The sequence below is a fragment of the Hevea brasiliensis genome, chromosome 15, assembly GCF_030052815.1.
Source record: "Hevea brasiliensis isolate MT/VB/25A 57/8 chromosome 15, ASM3005281v1, whole genome shotgun sequence".
Classification (NCBI taxonomy): Eukaryota; Viridiplantae; Streptophyta; class Magnoliopsida; order Malpighiales; family Euphorbiaceae; genus Hevea; species Hevea brasiliensis.
The window spans coordinates 73392342-73418784 of NC_079507.1; the positions used below are offsets into that span (position 1 = coordinate 73392342).

Here is a 26443-nt window from a genome sequence, read left to right on the forward strand (position 1 = left end):
TATGTGTTTAATATTAATGATTTTGTCTTATTTATTTCTTCAAGATTTAAACGTAAGTTGAGGATACATACATAAAATATTAAAACTTAAATTTTGCGGGTTATTAAGTTTGTTACCTTAATAAAGTCTAGTTGTAAGAGGGGATCAAATCTATATATCAGGAGATACCAGCCATGAACATGAACATGGTGAAGTTAGTTGTTAAATCATATCCTTGTGTTCCATGACTTGCTTCGTTACTAATTAAACTTAACAGCCACTGCTTACTTTTGTTTTCCTTAAGAAAAGTTAAACAAAATCATCTAAAGGTGAAAAGGGACAAAACAAAGTCCATGCTTCAAGTATTGATTACAAAGAAAATGCGATGAATTGGTGTAGCACTGATAGGAAGCAGGCAGGCAGTCTTGAGGAGGTGGTAGCAATCAATTTCCACCGAAAAATTGATAACTGTTTTGGGAAATTCAAAAAAAAAGAAAAAAGTAATCCAAAAACTTAATATTCTCCGTCTCATATCAAGCATTTTTTAAAATATTTAAATAAATATTAAGAAAATGACGTGACTATGAAAATATAACGCAGAGTATTAAAAAGATGTGGGGGTAATCAGGACAGTAATCACGCTTGACAACTTAATAGATTGTAATATAAGTTGGATTTTAAGTGACATTCGTTCGCAGATTTGAGTTAGAAATTCGATTAATTTTAATTGACGCATCATGATTATATAAAGAGAATAAAATTATGTATGCTAAATATTTATATAAATGCGACATGATTATGAAATACATAATTAGATAAAAAGTTTAAGAAACAAACTTTTACCAGGAAAAAAAGTTCGATATAGATCAGAATTCTTCATGCTTAAGAAATCACAACCTTCAACCTAAATATCATGATCTTATAGCTATCATAATAAAATTTTCGGTTAATGGCTAAATTTTATCTGTGATATGAATATCCCTCATATTTCCGAGGATTTAAACCAAAATCATTTAGAGTGGAGAAAGAGAATCTATATAGTCGATCCCAATAAATTTTTTGGATAAAAGTTGAATTGAGTTGAGTTGATATGAATATACTGCCAGACTATTCATCATCAATAGGAAAACCAAATTCAATAAAATTAAAACGTGGATAGGTTGGCAGACTATTCATCGTCAATAGGAAAATCAAACTCAATAAAATTAAAACGTAAAAAGGTTGGTAAAGAAAAATTATTTACCTAATTAGTATTATGAATATAAGATATAAATATATGATCAGCTCATTGTTTTCTAATGGGAACTCATACTTTGAAGGGTCACTTCTCTTGTTTCTGCCCAAAGTCATGCTTAAAGAAATTGCAGGTAAAGGCTCAACCTATGGAGGGAATGTAGAGCTTGTTAGTTTTCTTTTCCATGGGGCTCCATCTTGCTGCTGTTAACATCTTTTGGGTCTGTTGCTAGTCTTCAACAATTTGGGAATATTACTTAAATTGTGTTTTGTTTTTATAAAGTTTGCAGTTGTTATTGGGTTTTGTTTCCGTTTTGAATTTTACAATTTCCTTTTGCCTCTTCTCCATCTTGCTGTTGTTCTCCTTTTTATTAATAAAATTGTTTTGTGCTTATAAAAAAAATATAAATATATAAAATTCATATATTTAATAAGTAGTCGTCGTTACATATACATAAAAAAAAAAAACTACCAATCACATGAGGCATTCTCACTTCTTATTTGATGGCCTTGCCGATAATGCTTTATTTCGTTTTTTTTTTAATTTATTAATTTTAACATAAATGATGTATGTTTAACTAAATAAAAGATAAATTTAGTATGATTCATAAATATTAAAGGGTAAATATATAACAGAAAAGAAAAGAAAATAATATTTATGTTAATAAATCGTGCATTCTCTTCCCTTGTTGGGAAAGAAATCGCTAATGTCATAATTTTTCATATTACTTTTAATTTTAAAAATACATTTTATTAATAATAATTAAACTCCTCAATTAATAAATTATTTCATTTATATATTATTAGTTTTAGATAATATATTTAATTTTATTAATTTATTTATATTATACTTTTAATTCACTTCTGTTTTTATGTCGTCTCAGAAATCTCCACAGGTATAAATCTGACAATCCTCTCATATATAAACATTAGTTAGACTCCCACTAAGATTAGGAGTATGAATTGTGATAGAAGATGGTCTCCCAATATCTCAATTATCTGTTAGCAAAGTCGTCTATGAGTCCCCTTTGAAATAGGATTCTAACTCGATTATGTCGGCACATAGGAATCCTATCTGAGAAGGGGAGATCTCCCTTCCCTTGTCTAGGCGAATGGGCATCCATGTAATACTTGGGTAATGAGCGGGTTGCCCATGTGGACCAACCTTTTGGGGCGAATAGCATCATTTCTCATCATTATTTTATCTTGAATTTAAAACCTAACAAATGAAAATTAAAATCAAATGTTTAAATATAAAATATTAATAAATAATATAACTAAAGTAAATCTAATTATAACTTTCAAAATAATAAATATTTAATTTAATAAAATAATATTTTTATTTAATTTATTTAAAAATAATTTATCAATATTAATAATATTAGCATATATTTGAATTATTTTCTCTGTGATATGATTGTCCCTCACATTTTTTAGGATTTAGCCTAAAATCATTTATAATGGAGAAAGAGAATCCATATAATCGACCCCAATAAATTTTTAGCATAAAAGTTCAATTGAGTTGAGTTGATATGAATATCCTTTTAACTCGGTTTGCCAGACTATTCATCATCAATATTTATCATCAATAGGAAAATCAAATTTAATAAAATTAAAACGTGGAGAGGTTGGTAGACTATTCATCGTCAATAGGAAAATCAAACTCAATAAAATTAAAACGTGAAAAAGTTGGTAAAGAAAAATTGTTTACCTAATTGGTATTAGGAATATAATACATAAATATATAATCAGCTCATTGTTTTCTAATGGGAATTCAAATTTTGAAGGGTCACTTCTCTTGTTTCTGCCCAAAGTCATGCTTAAAGAAGTGATATTTTCATTTCTCATCATTTTATCTTGAATTTAAAACCTAACAAATGAAAATAAAAATCAAATGTTTAAATATAAAATATTAATAAATAATATAACTAAAGTAAATCTGATTATAACTTTCAAAATAATAAATATTTGATTTAATAAAATAATATTTTTATTTGATTTATTTAAAAATAATTTATTAATATTAATAATATTAGCATATATTTGAATTATTTCTATCAATTAAATTATCTAATTAAGCCAATTACTAAAATTGAAACTAATGTGAAATTTTGAGACAAAATTGATAAATTTAAAAAAATAATAATAAAAATTTAGATTTTTTTTATAATTATCCTTTATTTTTTTAACTTCTTTTAATAATTTTAGTCATAAATATATTAAATTAACTTAAAATCCTTAATTATATAACTAAATCACATATTACTTAGATAATATCTTTTTAATTCTTAAAAAGATAAAAAATAATACTATTATTTTTAATTCCTATATGCATCTTTTAGTTAAAGGTAATATAATTAAAAAATATATAAAAAATAATATAATATACTTATTAAGAATTATATATATATATAATATATATTCTAATATTAATACTATTATTTTTTATATTAGTACTATTATCTTCATTGTTGTTTTGATGCTAAAAATTCAAAATTGTTTCTACTATTTTAAAACAAACACAATAATACTAATGAGCTTTAACTCAATAGTGTGGAAGCAGTCAAATTTTAGTTAGACCCAATTATATCAAATAAATAAATAAATACATTTATATATCCATATTCTATTTCGACATATATAATTGTGTTGAGAAATGGTTGATAATATCCTTTCCTTGTTAGGCATGGAAGGTATCAGCAAAGAAGAACATAAACAATATAATTAAGGATGTTTAAAAGAAGGAGTTTGAAGTAATCCAAAAAGCCACCGAAAGACAAAGGAAGGCATAAAGAAGAGCAAATTATTACCCCCTTCCTTTCATTCATATCTACTCCTAAGAAATCAAAACAAAATAAGTTTTGTTAAGTTTTATTCTTTAGGCTAATGTATTGTTATCTTGAGCTTGGATTAATATATATTCAGTAAATTGACAAAAAATATATATATATTCAGTAAAGGGATTGGGCTAATGGGCGTCAGCGATTGAACAATTGATATGTAAAGTCCAAAAAGTTGAATGTTTGTAGGCCTTGGGGGTTGACGATTGACAGAATAGAAGCCTTGGCTAGCTCAAGTCTTTATTCATTCATGGGCTACCAAGTCCAACAGCTTATCATATTTAATAATTTTGATATTATATTATATTATCCTTTTCCTTTTGGCCTTTTCATCGCAACAACATAAAATTCTTATCTTTGATTTTTTTTTTTTTTGCAGTTAATTAATTTATTATATTGCTCTATCGATTGGCAATAAGCAAAAGGCATTATTTCTGCTGTGTCCTATTTGGCAATTGGCTTGGTCCCCAGCCAGCAACGGCACATGCCCAAAAAACAGGCAACAGCCCTTCAAGTTTGGGCACTAATTGAAAAATATTTTTATTTTTGACTCGGCAATACAGGATAAGATGTTATCATGTGCTACTCACATGACCTATAATTATTAAAAAACAACGTTGGATTAGATTAAAGGCCAGTGATTCTATTTGTTGGCGTGGATAGGACGCATTAGGACAAATTAGTATACTCCACGTGATTGTGATTATAATAAAATGAAAAATACCATTATAGTAATTATTTCATGGTTGGCTTTCTATTCTTAGAAGGAAAGGCAAGCGAGTTTGAGATCCATCAAATACTACCATTTGCAAGAAAATTAATGCGGACCCTTGACATGGATTCTATTCCTAGACGACAACCTTCCTAGAAAATTTATGCTTGAAATCTCAAAACATTATCACACTGATAATATGATATTGGAGATTTTCAATTAACAAAAAAAATAATATTATTAAAGTATTTTTGTAGTGAGAATAATTTTGAAATTAAACTAAGTTACAGTTATTAATCATCATATGATAAAATATTTTATTTTAATATCTTAATATTTTTTTAAAAAATTATTATAAATATTATATAGTTATTTATAAATAAAAATTATATCTTTGCTAAAAAAGTTGACCAGAATGATTGCTACTATTGATAAAGCAATAATTTTATATTTACTTTCAAGCATGTGAAATTAGAATATTGTGAAGATAAATCAATCTATTAATAAATTATCCATATTAAAACTTAAAAATTAATAAGATTAATTATCTTTATAGTTTTTAATATTTTAAATATTTTAAAAAAATTATATTAATTTTTTTATTTTATTAATATTTATATTAATTTAAAAAATTTAAATTAATAATTATATTTTTAAAAAATTAAAATTTATATGGATAATAATTTTTTTTATCATGCACGTATTAATTATGCAATTCGGGGGTAATATAGTAATACTAGGTTGCAGGTTTTTTTTTTTTTAACCTATTTTCTTCAAAAATAAATGAGATAACAACAGGTAGAAATTTTATGCGCAGCGCAGAGAGGACTGACTCGCTTTTATCTCAGAGAGGAGAGAGGGCGACAAAAGCCTCCGCTGCGAGATCTCAACGCAAGCTCCCCTTATGCACTTTGTTCTCTGAATTTTCGTGTCTTTTTTTTGGTATTTGGATCTCCAATTTCTTTCCAAACCAGTAATTTTAACTCAAAAATGTTCGCTGCAAATTCCACATAGTAATTCATTTTATACCCATCTGCTGATTTTGCTAGATCGAAATCTATCCCTAAACAAACCCATTTAGTATTTGTATTGGAAGATTTATAGATAGAGCTGAAAAGGTCGGAGATTTTTATTATAGTATGTGATGGTAATGGGTTCCGGCAAAGGAGCAACCTCTTCTTCTCAAAATATGGATATATCAATCCCAGGCAAGTCTTTCGCTTTCAACTTGTTCTTCGTTATACGCACGACGTATATATTATCGTCGCTGTTAATTTTGTGCTTATGGTATCAAAATCCTTTTTTTTTTTTAAAAAAAATCAAATTTGAATTTCAAATTTGGCTGGATTTGTTTTGCGAAATATCTATGGTAGAACTGGAATCCGGGTGTTTTTTCACTCACGTAATCCGATCTATGGCTTAATTTAAAAATTCTATTTTTTTTCGTGGTTTATTATTGAAGTTTGAGATTTTTTTTTCTTAATGGTGTGATTTAAATTGAAGGCTTTTTTACTTGAATGGTTCTGTAATTTTTTCCCCTTAAAGCTTGAGTTAGCTTTTGGATATTTTAAAGCAGGGGGATTTTAATGCTTGTAGGTTATTACAGTAGCAAACAACGAAATTATTAAAACTGTTTTTTTTTTTTTTTTTTTTTTTTGAGAGGGGGGGGGGGGGGGGGGGGGGGGGTGGGGTTGGTGCGGTTAACCTATTAATCATATTGCATTCTTAAGAGAATATATATCAGCCTAAACATGCCATGTTCAATGGAGTTGTTGTAATTGTAGTACAAAGGATTTTCTCGTTAAAGTTAATATCTTGAGGATTTGCATCAGATGTTATTGCTGTTAATGTACTGCCACTTGTCACAATTATATATATATATATATATATATATATATATATATAAACTTGTAGCTGTAGACAGGATAATCTAGGCCATTTAGGCATATGGTGGGGTTGGGATTTCTGGTGGGCGTAAGGCAACATAAGAGAATAATTCAATAAAAGCTTAGAAGTGCTGCATTCCACCTTCATTTATATCACACGCAGAATAGTTGTGTTATGATCCCACTGGAACAACTTGGTGGTTAATAAGTCCGTAGGCATTCTTCCTTGTTAGCCGATTTTCAAGGGTGCGTTCTACTTGGGTGGCTTATTCCTCACATGGTTAAACCTCAATGACTCATGTTGCTCAATAATTCATATCAATTGGTAGAACCTGCTTGCAGCGGAAGGGAGCTAGAGACTTATTAATCTCTCAGAGGTTGTTACTCAGTGATTGGGATCATAACAAGTTGGTAGTGTATGCTTTCATTTAATAGCCATTTATTTGATATGCCCTTAGAGAAGCAGAGATAGATGTGAATGGTTGGTTTTTTCCGCTCTGGGTAAGTTCAATTTCCTAACAAGGTCATTGTTCTTTATAACGCATTCTTTTTGGATAAAATGGCGGTGGTGGTGTTGTCTGCCTTTAGTGGGAAAACCATGTGATTTTTCTTTAATTCGAGACAGTGGAATAGAAGGAAAACCACAACTTGTCTAGATTTGAAGGAACGGAAATTTTGTTCTTTTACCAAATTTTGTTACCTAAACAATTGCATATTTTGCAGATCTTCATGAGAGGTATCAACAGGAGCTTGAAAATCTGACACTGACGACACAGCCTTTCAAAACGATGAAATTTTTCATTCTGGCTATGATTCAGTATTTTAAGCAGTTGGTGATTTACCTTTTGGCAAAAGGTGGTTGGTTAATGCTTTTAAGCACTGTGGTGGTCTCACTTGGAATTCTCCTTCTGACCATTGATGGCCCTCATGAAAAGGTACTGTTGTAGGTTGTTCTAGGTTTTCATATGTTCAGATGAAAGCAGAGCATATACTTTTCCTTATGTGTTTGAGAGGTTTCTTTATTTTTGTTTTGATATTATCATGGTAATTTAATGGAAGCAAATACAAAAATTTAAATCGCATCACCACATGTGAATAAAATCTAGATAAGAATTATGTTTTCTTTTTTCCTTTTGTTGGCATCAAATCCTTTCTTAACATTTATCATCTTATTTGTTACAAGATAGATAATTGGAAATATTGATCACTTCTGGGGACATGTCTTTGCAGCATATTGAGGAACTTTCTCATTATTTGCGGTTTGGATTGTGGTGGATTGCCCTTGGTGTTGCATCCTCAATTGGTCTTGGTAAGAAAAATTTATATGGATTAATATCAAGAGCTCTATGCTGGTAGAACTAACCCTGAGGATATAAGTTATTTAAATTTGCAGCCAACTTTTGATTTGATGCCATATCTATACTAGGTTTTGTCGTTTTGACAAGAAAATTCCTCTATAATGCTCAATAGGTAATCAATAACAAAATAGCATTTACCAGCAGAGTTTAATTCAGTATGGATTTTGTTAATATTGGTTTTGATTTTTGCCTAATATCAGTTTTCGAAATGAGCAAATATGGATGCAATTATTGTTCGATTATAAACCATGGTGGTTATGGTGTTTTTCATTGGTCATTTTCTTGGTGCCATGTACATGATTGAAGACAATTCATGTGTAAATAAAATCTTGTATACTGAGGTTGTTAATTTATAAAACTCAACATCGCACTAAGATGAGGGCCTTGTTTTATCCTTCTGTCTTAGTTGTGAATATGAAATTCAAGCTGCATGGTTGTTTCATTTAAGTGTACTTTGCTTGTAAAGTTTGTGTTGATTTAGTTTATTGCATGATCTTTTGGACCCATTTGCCTTGTTTATTCATCAAAGAAATTCTCTGGAGAGATTGGGATTAACTAGTAGTTAAAAAATTACGATTTCAGATGCATTATTCGCGTTGTTCTGATTGTATAGTCCAATTGCAGATCTAGATTTCCAGTTTTCTTGATCTGATCTCTCCTTTTTTCTTATTAATTTCCAGGATCTGGTTTGCACACATTTGTCCTCTATCTGGGTCCACATATTGCCTTGTTCACAATAAAAGCAATGCAGTGTGGCCGAGTTGATCTAAAAAATGCCGTGTATGATACAATACAGCTGAAAAGAGGTCCTTCATGGCTTGATAAAGATTGCCATGAATTTGGAGACCCGGTGTTTCCAACATCTCATGGGTTGCGGGTTCCACTTAGTAGCATATTGCCACAGGTCCAGGTAGAAGCTGTTTTATGGGGATTGGGGACAGCATTTGGAGAGCTTCCTCCTTATTTTATCTCAAGAGCAGGTATGCTTTAAGTTTCGTGTTTGGTATCTTCCTTATGTAGCTGAAAAATTATCCAATTAAGAACTTGTTCAAAGGAGTTAATACGGGGTTCATATGAGGAGAAACACTTATATGGTTGTTTTTGCACCAGTGGCCTACATGCATAGTTTGATATCATACTGTAAGAATGGATTTTCTGAAAGCCTTTTTATTTTTGAAGCCAAAATGTCATAGGTTATTGTTCTGAAATCTGTTTCCTGAAAATGAACTTAGATCAAGCATTTTCTTTATGTGTCCCTGTATCTTCAAATTACAAGTTACTTCAGAATGAATGCTGTATCTGTGAAATGTTTCATGAGTTTACAAGGGTATCTTGCATCATTTCTGCTATGACAGTGGCACATGTCAAACGGACCTTGCCAACAAAAGGAAGTAATGAATGAAGTTCTATTTTAAATACTTCACGAGTGCCATGCTGTGTTCCTGAACGCCGAAGCTATGTAAAATAGGATATGCTGATCTCATATTATTGAAAGAACGCTGGTTTAAGAATAGGCATGTTGTCGTATCACGACTATGATGCTTTTCCCACATTTGCTGGTTTTTAGTTGAAGTTGGTGGAATTTGAATTTGATACTAATGAAACATACTACAGATACTTTGCCATTTTTCTTATGTGTGTGGTTATTAGTGGATACTAACTATGGTTCAATTTTTTTCCTGAATAAGTGCATTTCTATTTGTAAATCATATAAGAAAAATGCTTGTTCTTTTGATCCTCCATTCTACTTTTCACCATCAATAGTTTGGTAACAGCAGAATCTATATGTGAAGACTGATTGACATCACTACATGATTTTTATTGGGTATTAATACATTCACTTTATGCAGCACGTATATCAGGTGGTAAATTGGATGCCATGGAAGAATTGAATGCTTCCTCATCCGAAGATAATGGAATCATGGCTACTTACCTCAATACAATCAAATGCTGGCTTCTGTCTCATTCTCAACATTTGAACTTCTTCACAATTTTAATACTTGCTTCGGTTAGTATGACCCGCCAACCATATTTTCCAGTACATTTTCTCTAGAAAATTGATATGATGCGTTTTTCCTGTTAGTGATTTCTTGTTATGGCCTACTCATATACCCATTTCAAAAGCATTATTACTCTCTATGCGTTGTAAAACAGGATTTGTTGAGTAAAAGTTGACCTTGATTTATTATCCGTTTGTGGTTTTTCCGTTGTTTATTAATTTGCAAGTTGCTGATGAACTATAATATCTTTTAATTTAGGTGCCAAATCCCTTATTCGACCTCGCTGGCATTATGTGTGGACAGTTTGGGATTTCATTTTGGAAGTTTTTCCTTGCAACATTGATTGGGAAAGCAATTGTGAAAACTCATATACAGGTTTGTAGTATCCTCTAGTTTTTGGATCTTGGAGCATTTGATTATTTAGACTAGTTTTTGTTGCTTTTACTACTTGGAAGCTGCAGTTCTTTAGTTTGCTGCTTGGAATATATTACTTTGAACTTTTGGTTGCAAGTCTATTGCACTAAATGATTGAAGTGGAAGGAGAATAAAGACCAAAATTCTTATGTTACTTTCGTGAAAGGTGTTAGATCTTGGTTTTATTTTGAAGTGCTAATGTGTCTGTGCTTTCTTATTGTTTTTGTTTTTGTTTTTCTGCAGACAATTTTTATTATATCTGTCTGTAACAATCAACTCCTTGACTGGATAGAGAATGAGTTGATCTGGGTACTCAGCTTTGTGCCCGGTTTGGATTCTGTCCTGCCCAGCGTCATAGCCAAACTGCATTCAGTTAAAGAAAAATATATGGCACCTGCACCACCCCTACCCTCAAATAACAAGGTACTCGGGACACATTATTTAACCATCAAGTACATCCTTGTGTGGATCAGTTGTAGAATGTTCAATTTTCATTGCAAACAAAAGCTTTTCAAGCTCTCTGCATATTTTGTACTAATGATCTGATTTGATTTCGTATCTTTTGTCTAATTACATATCTTGATTGTTTGTTCCTTCCAGGTGAAAAAATGGGATTTCTCTTTTGCTGCAGTGTGGAACACCATTGTGTGGCTCATGCTCGTGAACTTCTTTTTCAAGATTGTGACTGCAACTGCACAGGAGTATTTGAAAAAGCAGCAGGAGAAGGAGCTAGCTGAATTGACAAATAATGTGTCTTCTTCAACACATTCAGATTAGAATCTGACCAGAAGCATCTTGATAAACAGGCAACATACCAACATTGAAAGTTGCTTTTTCTTTCCTCGACTTTTTCTTTTTTCCTTACCTCATTACAATTAGAGTATGACAGCTCTTTCCCAAGTCACTCCAAAAATCTATTTACATGGGGAAATCCCTGTTAGTAGCTTGTATAGAAATAGGAAGACTAAGTCCCGTCTCACAAAAATTGGGGTAAACCATTGTTTAGGGTACTTTTATTGCCCATTGTTAAGCAAAATAGTGAAATTGGGAATGGAAGCGTATTAGAATTCTTTGGAATACAATACATGTTATTGATCTTTATGGATTTGAGTACCTTCTCTTCTTTAACTTTAAAGAAAGCAGTTGACACTAATCTTATGTAGTTATGTTGTACATGAGGATTGCAGAACCGCCTTCATGTATTTGTATCAACCTAACCTTTTGGCTTCAGTCATGCTTAATTTGGAGCATTTAACTAATGTTAAAAGAATAGGTTATATGGGGCAAAACGTTCGTTATTTTTTATGTTATACCATAATTAATATTTGAAATTTTATATTCTAAAAAACGAATGAAAATATTTTAAGTTTTGATTATTTTATTTATTTTTTTAATTTTTACTATTAATAAATAATAAAGTTACATTTATACCCTTTCAAATAATTTATTATTTTAATTTTAAATTCTATCATTATAAATATGTTTATTCTTAAATTTTTTTTATTATTAATAATATTTGTCTTTTATTTATATTTTTGACTCTTAAAGTAAAATGAATGGAGGGAAAAAAGTGTGATATAATCAATATTTAAAAATAATTTTATTTATTTTTTAAAATATAAAAACTTAAATATTAAATATAATATGATATAAAGAAAAAAAATTTTCTATAAAAAGAAAGTATGGTCAAAGTTGTGTATGAGTTTCTCAAGGCCTATCTGCATTGTACAATACTTAGGGCTCCCTCCTACTCAGCTATGATTTTTGCTTTGAGATTCAACTCTATGGGCATTTTCATTTCTTGAAATTTATTATATTATCTTTTTCTTCTAACACTATCTCCCCCACTGGGGCCACTACCCAGTAAATAGAAAATGCTTTTTTAAAAAAAAAATCAATAATTGATGAACTGAAATTAAGAATTTTATAAATTTGTTGGTAATAAAATATGAGGGACAGTGCAGTCATCATATGTTTAGAAATGTGTGTTCATGTGTCATATGATATGATTCTGAAGATAAGTATTAAATATTCCTATTCTTTTGTATTGAATATTGATAATCCCTAATAGTTCCAAATAATTAACTAGTTGATTCTCAAAATATAAACAATGTTATGGATTGTAAAATAATTAACTAGTATGACTCACAACTTCTCATAGCCTTGGGAATTAAGAATAATATTTGGTATTGATTCTAATAATTAATTAATTTAAAAATACAACAAATAAGATATATATATATATTCAGTGACCCAGTCATATAGTTTTAGATATTAAATTCTATTAAAAAATTCCCACTATGATGCACCCTTCTCTTAAAATGCACTTTAATTTATTAATTAAAAAAATATTAACCACATAGAAGACATATTTAATTAAATGAAAAGATGAGTCATGACCATATTAAAAAAAAAAAAAAGCTATATGAAATAATATGAACAGGAGACAAAGAGTGGTCTGGTTTGCTCATCATGTATATAAATAATGGCCAGGCTGATCCAATTTCTTTGTCTTAAGAGTTAAGACAATACAAATACATTTTTTTTAACAATGGATATATATATATATATATATATATATATATATACATAAGTATTGTTTTATATACTTTCTTGTTAAATTAATTAATTTTTTTAAAAATATAAAATATTTGATTTACTATATTTAATTTAAAGAAGAATACTTTTAAATAAGCCATTGCCCCACTATGATTTGAAGTATTCTTGTCTTTTCTGATGAAGAAAATTAAAAAGAGAAGTTATAAATTAATTATTATTATTATATTTTTAAGTTCATAATTGCTTTTTTAATTAAGAATTCTTTAAAGTATACTTCCTTCCATTATTGCAAGTGGATTAATGGACCTCATTTAATTAATTCATAAAGTCTTTTTTTTTCAATTATGAATCAACTTTTTTTTTTTATGTAGATAAGCACATAAATAATTTAATAAGAAAGTAAATATCTATTAAAATTATGATAATTTTAATAAAATTTTTATTTTTATATAAGTTACTAACGTATTTTTTTTTATAATTGATGTAATCCAAAAGAACATGAATAACTCTAAAAATGTAATTAAAAAAAAATAATAATAATAAAGAGAAAATAAAAGAGAATAATGCCTTGTCTTGCATAACCCTCCCACTGTTATCAATGGATGAGTTCAATGAATTGACTTCAAGGTGATCATAATAATAAATAATATAAAATTAATATTTTTTAAATAAATTGCTTTTAAATTTAATACTTATTTTTATTAGTATATTTTCATAATAATGGCCTGCAATTGTATGACATAATTGGCATAAACTGCTGGAATTATTATTGATTATGATTAACACTAATAATCAAATGCATAATCATTTCTCCGGTAATGCTTAGCGCGATTAAATTAAATTAAACCATCAAAACTTTAGGACAAGAATTCAAACTTACGAGTTAATGACAACGTTTTCGACGACGATAGCATGTCCCAGTTCCATCATACAAAATTAACAGACCAGGCTTTCAATCTGACGACTTTGTAAGGCGGAGGATGAGTTCGTAATTTGCAGCAAGTGCTCAAAAATCGAATCAGATTGATGCATTTAGCAGAGAAAGTGATGATAAAGTGTCTTGGGTTTTTGGTTTGAATGCAGATTCCAGGAGCAGCTAATTACCGGCGGCGGGTGAAAATGTTTAGTAAAACGGTTACCTTGCTTTTGTGACGTTGGCAGAGAACCTAACAACATATATATGTAAAATGAAGTTGTGGAGTCTCAGGCAAGGGTTGAATTTGGGTTTCACCTGAAATTCTAGTATCTGATTTCCCTGCGGTCTGTGGATTAGAAGGTAACTGGCAGCCGACTCTTTCATTGAATCTCGATGCAGAAGCTGTATCTTGTACCTGTAGGTATGTTATAAGAGGTGATTGAGGGACCCATACCGAAATCTCCGGTAAACCTAAGGACCCACTTCCTTTCATGGTGGGTGGGGCGGCGCCACATTCAGCTTGGCCACCCTAAATGTGGAAATTGAAATGCCCTTCGGTGGGAAAATTATGCAGTGGAACAGTGATAACATTTCATAACGCGACGAGAAAATGGATGGATTGAAGCCATTGAATTTTTTTTTTTACGTTGAAAATGCTTTTAGAAAGAATTTGACTATCCAAAGTAGAAAAAATAATTACTGATTAGTTGCCAAATCACAAAAAGGTTTGATTAATTATGAAGAATATGCTATACTAATTAAATATTTGCATTAAAAATATGTTTTTTTTTTTAATTTTAATTATATATGTATGTTAATATAAATATTTAATTTAAAAATTATTAAATTTATTTTTATATAAAATTATAGTCTAAAATAAAATGCTTGTACTTTTATTCACAATATTTTCTCTTTATGTTTTATTAAATTTACGGCTAAATATTTAAAGGGCATTTAGTTTGATTTATAAATTGATCAAATTTATTTATATATAAAAATTATAAATAAATTAATATTTAATTTACTTTATAAATTAGAAAAAAAAATTTAAAATAAATCATAAATGATACATAAGGTCCTACTCGCTTGTAATTTCTCTATTTATTTTAAATATATTATTTAATTAATTAAAAAATTATATTATTTTAATAATTTTTAAAAATATTAATATTATTTTCATTTTAATAATTATAAAATTCAATGATATACCTTTTTTATTATTTTCATAAATTAAATTATTTTCAATCACTTTTTAACTAAATAATTAAATTATTTAAAATTAAATTTTAAATAATTTTATTAAATAAATAGTTATTTATTTTTTATAAATTAAAAATATATATTTTAAATCAAAATTTAAAGTCATAGACTTACCCTGCTCTACCCCAGCCTGGGTCCACATTTATTATGTACAATATTTTGCTAGATTTTCTTCACTCAAATATCTCCAATAACAATGGTTTAGATTAAAAATACTATTGTGTTTTAGTAAATTAAAAAAAATGCCAAGTTAACTAAAGACAATTGTTATTTTCCAATCATACATTATTTTAGGAAAAAAAATATCAATACATCATATCATACCAGATATATGTTGACATCTTGAACCTATGTACATACACATTACATATATATATATACACATGATAAGGGCAAGAGGGAAACAAGTAATTGGACAAATTTCCCCATTTACTCCATGTAGATAGGGGTATCCCTGCCATGAAATTGTCCCATCATTATATAAGGGGGACTTTTACTCTTTTGTTTGCTTATCCAATTGAATCATTGATGAATCTTACACCACTGTCCACTGCAAAGAAATGCCTCTAATGTGGTGGCCTCTCTCTGAAGCTTTGAATGGTGAGGACTGAGGGTCCCCTCCATTTATGTCTAACTTACTTTTTATGATGATGACTCTTGGTGTTGCCCACATTCCCATTTCCCTTTTTTTTTTTTTTTTTAAATATTCCCATTTCATTTTACTTATATATTCAATTCATACAATAATTTCTTCAATAATTCTATAAAAACCAAACTTTTTTTTTTTTACTTATAGATACTTCCATAAATATCAAGATTTGAATTCAACATAAAAAAAAACAATAGTATTTTTTAAAATTTTTATAGGGTATAATAATCATATTTAAGTATCTATTTCATAATTTGATATACGATACCATTAAATTAAAAAAATATATTTTTCAAAAAAAGAAAAATATTTTAGATGTTATTAATAGATAATAGCTTGTTGGAATAATGTTACTCTAAAACTTTATAATCTCGAATCTCAACAAAGACATAATAGCTTGAGAATTAGCATGTCTCTCTTGCCTCCTATTATGGGTTACAAATTCAACACCAATATGATCATCATTCTTATATGTCATGATCAAATATTGACCTTTGCTGCAGTCAACACCTTGTTCACACATGTTCATGTATTTTATTTTATTTTGTGACATGATTTTTTTTTTAATTATTTCCTAAATCATATACCGTAAATATGAAAATAGTGGAAGTTGAAAAATAAAACTCAATTGAGGTAAAGATATTCACTATTTATAAAAGTTATATCCATTGGAGTAATATTAAAAAAAAAAAAAATCTTGATAAGAATAAAGATATATAAAATTAATTAACTACAAAATAGAATAACAAAGTCTCTTATATGAACTTTCATTATAAAGAGAACTCCAAAATTCATTGTGAATTATAGAAAAAATAATCAAGAGATGTAGGCAATTGAAGAGTAGAGAGAGAGAGAGAGAGAGAGAGAGAGCATTAATAAAACTTATGGGGGTGAATGTGGGGTCAGGAGGTTAGGATAACCTAATCCTGATGTAGGATAACGTAATCTTGCAATGTTCAACCCATACTCTAATAGTAAAGTGGCATGGGCTGTCCTTTCCATTAATTGATTCTCTTTGTGGGGACTCCTTTTTTAAATTATAAAAATAAAAAATTACGTAATTCTCAAGAAAAAAAAAAAAAGAAAATCCACCCTTTAAAAATTATATTATAATTACATCTTACCAATCATTATTATTAATTGTTTTCCAAAGTATTTTTAACTAAAATTCAACTCTTTTTTTACCCTTTTGAAACTCTTTTTCTAGTGGGCAATTTTAATTCCATGTTTTGCAGCATAAAGTCTCCTTCCCCACTGATTCTTCACTATCTATTAGATAAATTATTATTATTATTATTTTTTTTAAAAAAAAATAAAAGGACGTGAGAACACGTGTGCAGATGAGAACAGCTTTACAGTCAAACTGACAGGCAAGATGTCAGAAAACATGGCCCAATTGGGCAAGTAGGACCAGGCAGAGGAGAGAGTGTTTTACCAAGGAAAGAGAAAGAAAGTGGGGCCAGTGCAGCTCTCTCAAAGGGCCCACTAGGAAAGGGGCGAAATTGGAAACCGAACATGTATTATGGAAGATAGATGTTAGATACTACTATTGAAAATAAGATATTATAATAAGTTGGGATTGTTTTGTAACAAGAATAAAGTTAGTTAATTAAAAAAGATAAAGGCATCACATCCACGAAAAAATATATATGTACGTAGGACACGTGTAAGATACCGACAACAAAGAGACTCACGGCTTTCAACAACCACTTTTCTCAAATGAGAGACAGTATCTACGTGTATGTATATACAGACACACACTGACATCATAGACCCAGTGGCGAAGTTCGGCTCTGATGAAAAAAAAAAAAAAAAGATGTGGCCCACAAGCACAAAACAAAAAATGAAAATGCCCATCCGCCCAAAATTGGAGTGGAAGAGCTACCACTTACCACTTCAGACCCTTCTGCAAAACTCTAGAGTTTTGAACCCAACCCTTCTGCCATTAATTTCTCCGTCTCTTTAGTCTTTTAATAGAGCTGGACTTGGCACAGCAGAAGGAAAAAAATTTAAAACATGGCGATGGCATCAAGAGAACGAAGAAAGGAAGAGATTCTTTAAATAAAAAAAAAAACTCTGAGGGTTTTACCCTTACATGCGCCAGACATATACATACACACCCTCCATCGCATATATATATATATGTTCTAAAGAGATTGTCTACTGTTCTTTCTGGAAAATAATATTAGAACCCCAGAAAAAGAAAGAAAAATCTAACATTAAGTGAAAAAGAAAAATCCTCCATTGCTATCCCAAAAAGAAGAAAGGTAGTAGATCCTTTTTCTCTTCCCCTCCCCTCAATCTTCACCATTATCTTCCCCCTAAAAAACTTCCGTCAAACTTTTGACTTTGCTTCGTCCTCCGTTCTCATGCCACATCAAACCAATTGAACTTAATTGGAAAGCTGAAGATTTAACCTCGTCAGGTTATGAACACAAATATACGGAGATCAATGGACATTGCAAACGACCATTCGCACTGGCTCAACTTCCTCCCTCAAAAGTATGGGTTCTAATCCGAAATGCATGCTTCCGTCGATATTCATCATTTCTCTAATTTCTTCTCACTGCCAAAGGGCATGCAATCCTCGTTCACCCAAATTTTGTTCAGCTTTAATTGCTCTCTCCATAGCTTCCCGCCTGGGGCTTGCCATGTTAAGTAATGGAGACATGTTTCTACTCTGCAGCAGGTTGTTTCTGCTCCGCTGGCTTCACCTGAACAGCATGAACATAAGGGAACCCAGGTACAAGATGCGGCTTCCCCGAGGACTGTGCAGCGGCAAACTGAGCATGGATAAGACCACCACCTTTCATATTGCTTGCTGCTGCAGCAGCAGCAGCAGCTGCTACTGCCTTTGCAGGATCGGTAGTGGTGGTGTTGGGAAGTGACACAGTAGAACACAACATCCCAGCTGAGGTAACTGATGAGCCCTGTGGCTGTTGCTGCTGATCACTGCGGTGTCTTTGGAAATAAAATCCGCTTGCTACTGGCGTTGTATGCGTTGAACTTGCAGCATGTTGAACTTGGGCTTGCATATAACTGCTATTGTATAGCATCTGGGCCGGCTGCAAAGTATGCTTTGGTAGTTGCTGCTGCTGCTGTGTCAATTGAGATTTGGTAGCAGAGCTAGATGTAGAGGGGGAGTTATGGGGATGGCCAAGAATTGAAGGAATATTTTTCCCACCAACTGGAGATGATTTTTGTGCAGGCACTGACGAGGAGTTCTTGCCCTGCTGAGATGACAGCGTAGATGATTGCGCTCCTTTGTTACTTGTGGAAGTGGAAGTTGTCCTTGGGCTCCCACCAGCACTTTTAGAAATTGACGAAGTTGTTGGAGAGCCAACTACCACAGGAGGAGAAGGTGATTGGGTAACATTAGGAGCTGATTGCCCTTGAGGTGCAGCTGATGGTTTTGGGTTGGCTGCAAAAGATATCTGTGCGTGGCCTTGTGGGACACGGCCTTGCTGTTGGGAAAGGGTTTTTAGGGATGGTGATGCGGAGGAAAGAGATGGGGAAGGAACTTGGGAAGGGGTGGTCCTGACAGAATTCTTCCACTGCGGAGAATGAGCTGGACTACTGTTGCTCTGGACAAGAATTGGAGGAAATCCAGATAATGCATTAGGGAACTTGGCAGCCATTGAGGAAGACGAAGAAATGTGATCTGTGTACACAATTCCATTACTTGTTGCCGGTGTTTTGCTTCGAGCAGAAGCAGTTGGGAATTGGTGCTGCTTTTGAAGTTGAATCATTTGCTGCTGCTGCTGCTGCTGATTCCGCTGCAGTTGCTGCTGCATATTAGAAGTATTTACAGTGCTGATAGAGGCTGGCATAACAGAACCAGTGGCCCGAGCAGAAGCAGAACCAAGGTTAAGAGTTCGTGCTGAGCTATCAATCACAGTATTGCCTGGAATTGTCGAAACAGATGTATCTGTTAAATCTGGCCGGGAAAAGGCAATTGATTGCCCAGCATTTGCCTGAGCCTTTCCTCCTGGTATGACCTTTCTCTCTTCTTCTACATTTGAACCATCAGTTCCACCGGTTTTCCCTTCTTCAGCTGCACGGTAATTCTTCTTCTGCTGCGCTTGGGCAACTGCAGCAGCTGCCATGACATGATATCCATGCCTTGCAGCCTCTGGGAGACTAGGAAGAATAGCATGATTTTGTGCAATTGACGAAATATCAAGGCTGGGAGCAGTAGTGGCTCCATTAATGGAGGCAAAGGGCATGGCAAAAGCCTGAGAAGGTTCAATCCCAACCCTTGAACCCTGTGGTTGTGGTTGCTGCTGCTTCCTTTCACCTGGATTGCCACTTGCAGTGGCACCACCCATTGTTGGTGGAGTCATCAAAGCGAAGTTTGGTGGTTGTATAGGCATTGCAAAATTCTGACCGTAGATACTCATGTTTGCACGAGAGACTCGACTATCAGCAGTGGAAGGGCTATCTTCACCGCCTAATTCACCGTCAAGTTGCCGAGCTTGATAAGGGACATTCTGGTTCTGCATCTGCTGCCGCTGCTGAATCTGAGTCGACTGTGGTGGTTGGTTTTTCGAGTTGGGAAAGCCTTGCAAATTTCCACTACCACTATTAATGCCACTGCCATGTGGCCTCTGCTGCTGGTTCTGCAAATGCTTCTGGGATGATGAGGAACCACTAGAAATGCTTGGGTTCTGATGAACCTGTTGGCCTTGCTGAGAGTAAGGGATAGGTGGCTGCTGTTGTTGAAGCTGAGGATGGATCATTTGGGAAGAATAGAAAGAATTATTGAAGAAAGGCATTGCTTGAGGGGGGGTTCCTCTATAAGTTGGCGCCCCCCCTACATGTGCAGGAATTGGAATTGGATATGTACTGTTCTGCAAAATTGCCAAGAACTGGGTTTCATTGCCAGACATATTTGGGTAGTTGAAGCCCATAGCTGTGGCACCAGCTACAGCTGTCGTCGTGGCATTAATCGAGGCAGAATTAGAGGCACTTGATGAAACTGTGCTACCCGCAACAGGAGACTTCACTGACCCAGGACGGACTGCAGCTGCCTGCTGTTGGTTCAAAGGGAAGATGAAGGCAGGACCGTGCTGAAATTCAACGGAAAGTAAAAGCAACAATATTAAAAAAATCCAACCCTTACAATCTTCCCCTCTGAAAAATACGCCAATTCGAGAAAAGAAGCTTACCAAGATATTACTAGGTGCTCCTGGTGGCAGAGGTTGCTGAAGCAAAATCTGCTTTCTCTGTGCATTGTCTACAATGTTCGAAGTTTGAGAGCTTTTCTCCTTCCCAGTGTGACCAGGAAAGATGGCCAGACCCTGACCCTTTTCTTTCACAGAGTTCATACCCCTACCAGCATGCAAATCTGTTGAGGGGACCACATTGACGTTGCAGGCCTTTGCCCCGAATTGTAAAGCAGAACCAGCTGCCGCTGGCCAGAAAGGATTCATCCTTGTAAATTGCTGGTGATAATGAATATTCCGTGCAATGTAGTAATGCGTTGCACCCCTCTTCGGCCTTGGTTGACTAAAAAGCAAATGTGGAGGCTACAAAAGTTTTTAGAGGAAAAAAAAAAATTGAGAAAGACCATAAATTTGAGAGAAGATTCAAAGAAAGAAACCAAAGACTGGAGAAAAAAGATAGCAAGGAGTGAGATACCTGTATAGCTGCAGAAGATACAGTGCTCACGTCCATGGATACAACTCCTTGTAGAGGTGCCATATATCTGCCGATTACATGAGTGTCATTTCCCCAGAGAAGAGAATCTAAAGCACTGGTGTAGGAATGGAAAGAGGAAAAAACAAAAACAAAACCACCCGACCATACCCCATGTGAGGAAGCCCACCCGGCCAACTAGCCATTGACATGGGTAGAGGAAGAGAACTTGATTGAGCTGAGGATGAGGCAGAAAAAGAAACACTAGATCAGCAATCCAGTTTGAGAAAATTTCATGAGAACAGAATTTTCTCTACAAGTTAAAAAAAAAAAAAAAATCCCTTCAAAAAACCAATTACCAGCTTTCTCGGTGTTTGGTTGCTGCTGCTGCTGTTGTTTCTGAACATGATGGTGCAACTTGTTACCACTTCCGGTAACGACGCCACTATCTCTATCAGATTTCTCCAAATCAAGCTGCAGATCAATATTCCTCTCTTTACTAGCATTTGGTTTATGCGATTCAACATCTTCGGCTACCAGTTTTGTCTTTTTCTCCTCTGGTTCCACACACACATCTTTTCCAATTTTCAGAGACTTATCATCTTCTTTAACCGCCGGTTTTATTTCCTGCACATGAAGCAAGAAATCAACCCATTAATGTCACATACTGCATCATACCTAACAGAACTATTTTATGAGAAACTAGACACAAAAGGTGGGGCCCATTCACCGTTTCGACGTCTGTGATTATAGGTTTATGATCTACAGGCACAAAGCCAATCTCACTGTCTCTTTCTGGGGATGATCTTACTGGTGGTGGAGCCTGTAACCCAAAAAATTCGATGAGGTAGGGAAAACAGAGAAGACCCTTCGGAATTGCATATTGAAATTATTTTTAAAGAGAGAATTGGAGCTGCGAATTCTAAAAAAGATCCTACCATCAGATCTATCTGGAACTTCTCCTCTCGCTGGGTTTCAACATCAGAAACCGTCGAAATCCTGAAGTTTACAAAAAAAAAGAAAAAAAAAAAATCAAAGCCCATCCTTCGAAATTACTGAGAAAATAAAAAATAGAACAAAAGCTTTCATTTTTCGATGCTCACGCTTTAGTCGCTGTCAGACTCTCACGATCATCATCCAATCTAAGGCCAGCATGAGAAGATTCCTTCTTCGGCGATCGAGGCTCCTCTTTGTTCACAGCTAAATCTGTATTCTCTGAATCTTGCACGGAAGGTTTCGACTCTAACAACAGATTACTCTCAGACATTACTTGCTCCTGCTGCTGCTGTTGCGGCTGTGCATCTGTTGAAACCGGAACAGCTTGACTGGTTGTGGTATCATGTGGAACGACGCCATTTTCAGCTGCAGATCCTGAATTCTGATCCAAATTGGGAGAACAACTTTCGATTTTGGGAGGCTGGTCGATATCCCCCTTGATTGTCGACGAAATGGGACTACTCCGCACAGGATAAACTGATGGAGGCTCGTCCTCGTACTTGACTGGTCGCGGCCTTTTTCTCTTTGGCGCTGCATATTGTATAAAAAAAATCACATGAAACCATCAGCGAAGTCCCAGAAATCCCAAACATACAACCTGTTCTTTCAGATTGCTGCATAAAACACGAAATGAAAATAGCGAATCTTGCTCGATCCCAATTTTTCCCTTTTTCTCTTGGGTTCCTTAGCAACCAAAGAGAGCATTGGCAGGAAGAGTCAAAAGGAAATGAGTATACTTGAGCATTCGATGGCTCAACCGCTCCGGCAACTTACCAATAGCAGACATGGGAGTGGCAGATGAGCTAGAATTAGTGGGAGGAATTGAAGATGAATGAGGTATGGTTGAAGGTGAGTTGGAGATCGGAGATGAAACTCTGGATTTTGCATCACCAGTTGACTTATGGTTGCTCAGTTCCCTCGAATCAAACTTCATCGAATCATTTGCAACAACTTCTTGTTTTGTAGGTCCCTGAGGCTGCCTCATCAAGCCATACAACACCTCAGCGATCTCGATTTCAATATCCTCCTGTGCTGAGGAAGTAAACTTAGAAGAGGATTTCGGCGGTCTCTGCTTCGGCCCATTAGGCTTCTACAACAGCAAAAACACTCGTTACTCGATTGAAGAAAAAAAAAAAAAAAACCAACAAAATCCACAAAGCATAGATGCCAGATGATGAGAAAATGACCTACCATCTTCTTCTTAACTGAAACATTAGAAGAAGACGGCGAGACTGGAGCTGGGGACGCGGACGCTGAGGCCAACATCGCTGCTACGCTTGGTCCATTCGATCTCACCGGAGACGTGGAAGCTTGCCGATGAATTTGCTCAGTACCAACTCCACAACTTGAAGCCCATTCATGGGACCTCTTAGTAGAGGCTGCAAAACAAAACAACAGATTAAACACATCAATAATGGCAAATCTACGAATCCAAGGTGGAGAAAGCTGAAAATTTCTAAATCCACTACAATCTCAACCATGTTTTTCTCTCTATTTAAATCTCTTCCACATCTCTACCTGACCGAGCTTTTCTAGGAACCGACACCCCAATCATCTCATCCGGTGCCTTCCACAAGGCCGTCGCCGGCGCGGCTCTAAAAACTTTGGCCGGCGGGGGGAAACTTTTCCGATGGTGATGATTCGACATAGAAGATGAAGACAGGGACGAAGGATTCGGTGGGGGCATCCTCATGGAGCTACCTACGCCACCTCCATCATCATCTTCATCGTCTTCATCATCATTTACACTCTCCTCTGAGCTCTCATCGCCCCCATCTTCTCTATTGCTCCCGTGCATCAACCTGTCTCCTCTTCTTCTCTTGCCTCTGTTGATTATCCGATCTCTGTCCCTGTCCCTGTCCCTCTCTCTGTCACGGTCCCGGTCTCGCTCTCTATCCCGATCTCGATCTCGATCCTTTTTCCCAGTCACTCGATCTCTTAGCCTCGCCGATTCCTGCAACTCCACCGGCCCATCATCCTCTGCAATGACACAATAACCCAGCAAAAGTTAATTGAGAGGACAGCGTTTCATCTTAATCAAAGAGTTTAGATCTGATAAAAATTTTGAACCTGGAGAATCTCTTAGGCTGCCGCTCCTATGTCGTCTTCTGGACGCTAAACCATTGGCAGCGGCCATACTTACTCTTCTAGCTTCTCTATTTCTCTCCATCTCTGTTTCAATTTTTGAATTAACAAATCCGTTGTAGGTAGAAGGTTATTATTCTTATCTCCACTCACCGGAAACGAAGCATTGTTCGCCGGAAACGTAGAGCAAGTCACCTGAATTTGCAGATTCAGTGCTATACTCAGCCTTCTTAGCTGATTCTGTACAATAAACGATCTTCAACAAAGCAGAGTTGAAAGATCTTTGCATTCACTTATCCTCTCCCTACGCCCCTTGCCCCTCCCTCTTTCTCTTCAAATCTTCCTCTGTCCTCTTTTTGTGCTCACATCTTCTTCTCTCATCCTTTTAGCTATATCACTTTCAGCCAAACCCACTCTCGCCCAAATTGGACGGCCACGATTGTTTGCTACAATACATGTATGCATCTGAGACGTTGGATGAAAGGCAAATCCAACGTTATGACACTAACCAAAACCAACATGGCACAATCTGGACCGTCAAAACATCTAGCCTCCGTGCACTCTTAACTTTTCTGCATAACATAGCCACGTGTCATCTTTTTTCTTCATCCTCAAGCTTCCAGGTTCATCCCTAGCTACTACCTATTTCATATTATTATATTATTTTATTCTAACAAATAAAAACACTGATCAAATTAATTGTTTTTGTTTTCTGAAATCACTAAATTAATTAAATATTAAAATTGTACTATACCAAAGGTTACCCACGAATCACGATCAAATTGAAACAAAATAAAAATAGCCCTTGAATTTCCCAAAGAGATGTCGTGACTGGCTATAGCCGGTAACCGAGACCTTGGTAAAAGCAACATGACGTTCACAAGGAATCTAGGTGACCGCAGAAAATATCGTTCCAACCGGTCAAATCCATTATTTCGGTTCCACGTTTCTTTATTTTTATTATTCCTTTTTTTTTTTTTTTAATTATCAGACTTAATTATTGAGAGAGGGAGAGAGTAAATTACATTATATTTGCAAAAAAAAGACAAGTGTGGTCCACGTGAAAGCAACCAAATTTGGGGAATTGGACGGATGCGATCTAGCATAATGAGTAAGACAAAGCATTTGTACCGTTGGATTCCCATCTGACATGGCCATGCATAATTTAAATACCTTAAATAAAATCCCAAAAAATATTCCAACCAGCGAACATATCCGAGCTGGCACCGAGCTCAGAGGCTCGGGTGCATGTTTATCAGTGACCTGGTATCTTCCGTCGATCGCTCTCCATCCGACGGCTGAAATCCAAGAAGAGCCTGGTTAGGAAACTCGAGTCACAGTCACGGAACTTCCGAGAATTGTGGACCCCGCACCAATCAGCTGCCCTCTCCCCCTCCTCCCTATCTAGGAATTATTTCCTCGCGTTGCCCTTATTTTCACGTTCGCCAGATGGTGGCAGCTTGTTGCTGACGTTTTCTGGGTCCCACTCGGCCAGAACCTACTTCCTCGGTCAAATTTCACCCCGCAGTTAAAAAGAAAATACATAAAATATTTGCAAAATGTGACCTGGATTAAGTAACCAAACAAGGAAAAGAAAATCTCTAAAAACTCCCGCTTTTGATTCACGCTCTCATCGCGCGGTTCATCCAAGTGCACAAAAATAAATTAAAAATAGAATTCCAGCGTGGCAACTTGTCTTCATTACGTGTCATTTGTTACAAATTTGACACGTGCACTGCTACCCTTTTACTTATTCCGCGCTCACTAGCCAGTAAGGGGGTGTTTGTTTTCGATTTTATTTTTTATTTTGACCATATTATCCTTTTTTATTTAACTTAAAAATTAATATTTTTAATATTTTTATTTTTTTATTTATAATTTTAATATTTTAATTAATGTATTTCAACTTTGTTAAAATA

At 34.0% G+C, this 26443-nt stretch overlaps 2 protein-coding genes across 4 annotated transcripts; one reads left to right on the forward strand and one right to left on the reverse strand.

Annotated features, from left to right (window-relative positions):
* The first annotated feature begins 5560 nt into the window (after positions 1-5560).
* Positions 5561-11523, forward strand: LOC110673183 (vacuole membrane protein KMS1). Of its 2 annotated transcripts, XM_021836235.2 has the most exons (9): positions 5563-5706; positions 5814-5972; positions 7374-7585; positions 7881-7959; positions 8689-8988; positions 9859-10016; positions 10267-10383; positions 10666-10845; positions 11023-11523. In XM_021836235.2, exons 2-9 carry the CDS (start codon positions 5909-5911, stop codon positions 11197-11199), a joined length of 1287 nt encoding a protein of 428 aa, XP_021691927.2. In that variant the 5' UTR covers positions 5563-5706; positions 5814-5908; the 3' UTR covers positions 11200-11523. The 2 variants fall into 2 exon arrangements, with proteins under 2 accessions (XP_021691926.2, XP_021691927.2); XM_021836234.2 differs by having other exon boundaries at positions 5561-5972.
* A 6324-nt stretch (positions 11524-17847) lies between these two features.
* Positions 17848-24894, reverse strand: LOC110673177 (protein TIME FOR COFFEE). 2 transcript variants are annotated; one of them, XM_021836221.2, is made up of 12 exons: positions 24510-24894; positions 23958-24419; positions 23631-23818; positions 23214-23526; positions 22547-22970; positions 22382-22442; positions 22174-22266; positions 21803-22070; positions 21615-21681; positions 21447-21513; positions 20975-21334; positions 17848-20875 (listed from the first exon to the last, which is right to left on the reverse strand). In XM_021836221.2, the coding sequence occupies exons 1-12, from the start codon at positions 24607-24609 to the stop codon at positions 18482-18484; spliced, it is 4797 nt and encodes a 1598-aa protein (XP_021691913.2). In that variant the 5' UTR covers positions 24610-24894; the 3' UTR covers positions 17848-18481. The 2 variants fall into 2 exon arrangements, with proteins under 2 accessions (XP_021691913.2, XP_021691911.2); XM_021836219.2 differs by having other exon boundaries at positions 23214-23529.
* Between the last annotated feature and the right edge of the window lie 1549 nt (positions 24895-26443).

Bases quoted from the DNA above. Each gene is read 5' to 3' on its own strand.
- LOC110673177 (XM_021836219.2), bottom strand. From the start codon at position 24,609: ATGGAGAGAAATAGAGAAGCTAGAAGAGTAAGTATGGCCGCTGCCAAT. The intron at 21,682-21,802 runs GTAATTGGTTTT...CCTCATCCTCAG, and splicing joins ACCAAACACCGAGAAAGCTG to CTCAATCAAGTTCTCTTCCT. The intron at 21,335-21,446 runs GTATCTCACTCC...AAACTTTTGTAG, and splicing joins TATCTTCTGCAGCTATACAG to CCTCCACATTTGCTTTTTAG.
- LOC110673183 (XM_021836234.2), top strand. From the start codon at position 5,909: ATGGTAATGGGTTCCGGCAAAGGAGCAACCTCTTCTTCTCAAAATATG. The intron at 7,586-7,880 runs GTACTGTTGTAG...ATGTCTTTGCAG, and splicing joins TTGATGGCCCTCATGAAAAG to CATATTGAGGAACTTTCTCA. The intron at 10,384-10,665 runs GTTTGTAGTATC...GTTTTTCTGCAG, and splicing joins TTGTGAAAACTCATATACAG to ACAATTTTTATTATATCTGT.